At 35.7% G+C, this 5,000-nt stretch overlaps 1 protein-coding gene across 1 annotated transcript in view; it reads left to right on the plus strand.

The window, feature by feature from the left end:
• The first annotated feature begins 359 nt into the window (after nt 1-359).
• Nucleotides 360-5,000, plus strand: part of LOC137617706 (eukaryotic translation initiation factor 3 subunit A-like) — a 26,221-nt gene continuing 21,580 nt past the window's right edge. Inside the window, exon 1 of the mRNA XM_068347704.1 lies at nt 360-493. Within this exon, the coding sequence (XP_068203805.1) occupies nt 360-493 (134 nt within the window). The remainder of the gene's footprint in view (nt 494-5,000) is intronic.

A 5,000-nucleotide genomic window follows, 5' to 3' on the forward strand; every position in this document is an offset into this window, starting at 1 on the left:
ATGGATATAATATATATATATATATATACATATATATATATATATATATATACACACACATATATATATATATATATATTAAATCAACCCCTTAATTCTTCACCATGGAATACTCAAATTTTTCACCACAAAATAAAAGAAAAAAAAATCAAGATTTCTAATCAAACAGAAATAAACGGGATTCACAATACCATAAGAATACATTATTCATATTCCTCTCAAGTATATAATTGCATGCATCTCAAACACCATCATGAACTCGGTAATGTCGTATTGTTATTACTGCTAATCCGATAATTGAAGTAGGAGGAGATTAGCCTCTCTAAACAACAGCGGAATTATCTATAAATACAACGATAATGGATAAGATGGAGGATATCGAATCTGCACGTGACATCGAAAGCAATGCTGGAAATTACAGGTATTATGTTGGCCAGGGCACCAGCCACCCGTTGAGATACTACCGCTGGAGAGTTATGGTGTCTTTTGACTGGCAAGACAGTACTACATTGGATCCTTCTCTCAAGTTACGGCTCATTTTCCTTTTGCCTACACACGAATAGTCTGGCCTATTCTTTACATACCCTCCTCTGTCCTTATACACCTGACAACACAAATTACCAGACAATTCTTCTTCACTCTAGGGGTTACAACACTGTAATTGTTCAGTGGCCACTTTCCTCTTGGTAAGGGTAGAAGAGACTCTTTAGCTATGGTAAGTAGCTCTTCTGGGAGAAGGACACTCCAAAATCAAACCATTGTTCTCTAGTCTTGGGTAGTGCCACAACCTCTGTACCATGGTCTTCCACTGTCTTGGGTTAGAGTTCTCTTGCTTGAGGGTACACTCGAGCATACTCCTATCTTATTTCTCTTCTTTTTGTTTTGTTAAAGTTTTTATAGTTTATATAGGAGATAATTCTTGTTGTTACTCTTCTTAAAATATTTTCTTTTCCTTTCCTCACTGAGCTATTTTCCCTGTTGGAGCCCCTGGGCTTATAGCATCCTGCTTTCCCAACCAGGGTTTTAGCTCAGCAAATAATAATAATAATAATAATAATAATAATAATAATAACTAGAGGGGCATTCACTACAGGGCAGACCTTTGCCGCAGCAGCTTATTTCTCGACCTTGACCTTGACCTTTGACCTTAACCTTTATTAATTGGCGTGGATTTTCATACACTCAAATATGAACCAAGTTTGAAGTCTCTGTGACAATTATGTCCAAACTTAAGGCTCATTACGTGAATCGGATATTTTACTTGACCGTGACCTTAACCTTTGACATTGACCTTCCAAAATCTAATCATTTCCATCTTTTTACGTAAAAATATTCCCTGCAAGTTTCATTACTCTATGATTAAAATTGTGGCCAGGAAGTCGTTCACAAAAAAACACACATAAATAACAAACACACAAACAGGGGTGAAAACATAACCTCCTTCCAACTTCATTAACGGAGGTAATAAACCTACAAAAAAGAGCCCAAAGGGCATAGGGTTTGTTACATAACATTCATCACGTGTCTGGAAAAGAAATATGTCTAGGGTGTTAAGAAAGAGTATGAAAAAGAAGTAAAGATTGAGGAAGAACGAAAGAAAAGTTCGATAAAGGAACAATAATAATATATTCAGTTTCCAGCACATTACCAGAACAGTTGACGCAGCAGTAATGGGCAAATCAGTGACCGGTGTTAAATGTAAATATATCACCAGACGCGATGGTTAACTCCTCGAACATATGCGTATGGCAGTCACTCGTTATGAACTTAAATATCTACATAACATAACTATTACGTTTATGGGAATATGGTAATTTGTCTGGGTTGAAATGAATTGAATAACCTAATATAATAGAATTTAGTTAAATATCTTTATAGATGGAGTGTTGTCACAGGTCAAAAAAAAAGGTCTTTGGATGTAAGTGAAACTATGCGGAATAAAAAAAGGATTGATGTTTGTAAATTATAATGTGCTGATGGGGGACACTGAAGAGATATTACACAAACTAGTAAGAGTCTGAAAGTGACTGCAAGAAAGGAAAGCCGATGGGGCAAAAGGAAACCAGGATAATGGAGAAATATGAAAATGGGAGGGTGGGAAAATGGAAGGATTGATTTCAATAAATAAATTGTGTTGTTGCGGGTGCACGCACGCGCGTAAGGTAAAGTAAGTAAATTACGCAAACTATATATAAAAACTACGACCATATACATACCCATACACTTTTGAAATTTCGAGATTCCCCTTTACAAAACTTACGGACCAAGAGGGACAGATATTTCACTGTTAACATGCTGACAAAAAAAAAAAAAAAAAAAAAAAATTAAACGGCTCCCAAGAGAGCTTTTGGGAATGCCAGATTTTTTAGGCCCGACGGAAGAACTATGAAGGGCCCACGTCCATATTTCAAACTAGAGGAGACTCGTTTTTTGCCCCAAAAACACGCCGAGGGACCAATTACGTCTTTCCCGAAAACCAATTAAGCCTTGGTAGCATACAACAAGTGACAGATTGATTGGCATGAAATTGATTAATTCTTTGCGCCAGTCCCGATAATTACACACAAAAACGGTAGTTATATAATAAAAATATATATATATATATATATATATACATACATATATACATATATATATATATATATATATAGTCTCAAGGAAACAAAAAAAGACACCTGTGTAAGATCCATATGACATTAAGCTGACAAAAGTCTTCAAATGACAATTGACCATTGTGGTATACTAGTATACTTGTATATATATATCAAATGATTTATCTATCTATCAATATATACATATATATATACACACATATATATGAATATATATATATATATATATATACACATATATATATATATATATATATACATATATATATATATATATATATATGCGTGTGTGTGTATTTAAATTAAATTAACAATTATTAATAATTCATAAAACTATCCTCCAATGTCATCACAGATGCAAAGGTAATATTTTCCTGATCCCATTCAGTAACCATGGCTCTGGAGATAACTTTATGACAAGTTTGCCATCATATAGCATTCTCCTGTTCTACAATAACCATACAAATATTTCTAAGTGTAAGTTTCGCCTCCACGTAATGGCAAACAATAAAAAAAAACTGTAACATAAAAGATTATAGATTAATATAGTCTAAATTATACGTTGAAACGCAGAATGTTCTTAATCATTCAACTATTCTGAAAAGAACATTGTCAGGTATTAAAAACGATATATTCAAATATTTCCAACAAATAGAAATTTAGAAACCTCAGGCAGTCAATTGTTATGATAAAATGGAAATTCAGACAATATGTGACAAGGATGTGAAAATAGAGAATGACAGTGTTCACACACTCAATCTTTTAAAGCAGAGTAATTGAAAACGCATACTATAAAAATAAACTTTTTGTTTGAACACAGCAACCTACTCGAATAAAGTTTCGAGTGGATGGATGGAGTGAAGAAAGCCCTGGGAGGATAAATGTGTGAGAGGCAATAGAGCGTGCTAGGAATAGCAATGAATGACGAGCGATTGTGACACACTTCCGATAGGCCCTGTTGCTATCTCGGGTCACCCTGGTTACCGCTGAGGTAGCGGCAGTAGGAGAGTCAGCATATGAAGCTTCATTTGTGGTGGTGGTGGGGGGGGGGTTGGCTGTGGCACCTTCTTCTTCTTCCCAATCGTTATCCCTACATTAAGGGGTCGGTTGCCTGATGTAGTCTCTCCACTGCCTTCTATCAAAGGCATCCTCTTCCATTAAACCTCTTCTCTCCATATCATCCTTCACCTTATCTTGCCATCTAATTCTCTGCCTCCCTCTTAATCTTCTCCCCCTAACAGGTTCCTCCCAGGCCCTGCTCACTCCCTTCCCACAATTCATTCTTACCACGTGTCCACACCATCTCAGTCGTGACACTTATCATCTCTGTAATCTTTACTACTACACCTGCCATTCTTCTTAGTTCATCATTTTCCAATCTTTCAAACAGTGATTTTCTTATCTCTGCGGCACCCTAGCAGTACTAACCAAACTCATCTGAGTCCTTCGACAGACAAGGAGGAACTTACAGATGAAAATTCTTTTGCTTCTTTTTGATGTTGGCTACCTCAATATTGGGGAGAGTGCCTAGGTAGGTAGGTAGGTAGGTAGATAGATAGATAGATAGATAGATAGATAGATAGATAGATAGATAGACATGAATACAGAAATAGGATGAGAGAATTTGTCCTCCGTGATAGGCCCAAGTTTAAACAAATCCTGCCATTCCAAACACTTTTTTAATCTTTACTCCATTACCATATAGAGAGACAGACGTCAGATAAACATTCGTTGTTGTCTAAACGACGAAAACAAATAAGAACTAATAAGAGACTTTGCATCATCTGAATAAAAACACGAAATATATCGTTCGATTTTTTTTCTGTTTTGGAATTATTAATCGTGAATGACACTATACTCAAATTATTTCCACTTTTTGGGTCGGAGGAATTTCTCATTTTGCGTCGTGGCATCTACCAGGATGTAAGAAATTATTTGCAAAATACAACGGAGAACATCAAGAGAGAGAGAGAGAGAGAGAGAGAGAGAGAGAGAGAGAGAGAGAGAGAGAGAGAGAGAGAGAGAGAGAGAGAATTTTACTATCATTTACAAATGAGTAACACGAAAAAAACAAATGCCTATGAATTAATGATAGGAGATTAGTAACCTGATTTCCTTCCGACGAATACTGAACGATGAATTACGTAAAAAGAAAATAATAGCTGATCAGCTTCCATTTACATAATGATACCTAATTACGAAATCCTGGTTAAAAAAAAAAGTTATATAGCTTGTGAAGAATAAAAAAGGACATATTTATATCTTATGGCTATTATGAATAACTGAGGTTGTAAATAATGATAAGAATCGTACGGACCGTGGGGGAGGGGGGGGGGAACAAATGCATAGGGACCAGGAAATGGAATAGGGATCTATAGTCCTACTGGT

This window comes from Palaemon carinicauda, chromosome 23 (genome assembly GCF_036898095.1).
Source record: "Palaemon carinicauda isolate YSFRI2023 chromosome 23, ASM3689809v2, whole genome shotgun sequence".
Lineage (NCBI taxonomy): Eukaryota > Metazoa > Arthropoda > Malacostraca > Decapoda > Palaemonidae > Palaemon > Palaemon carinicauda.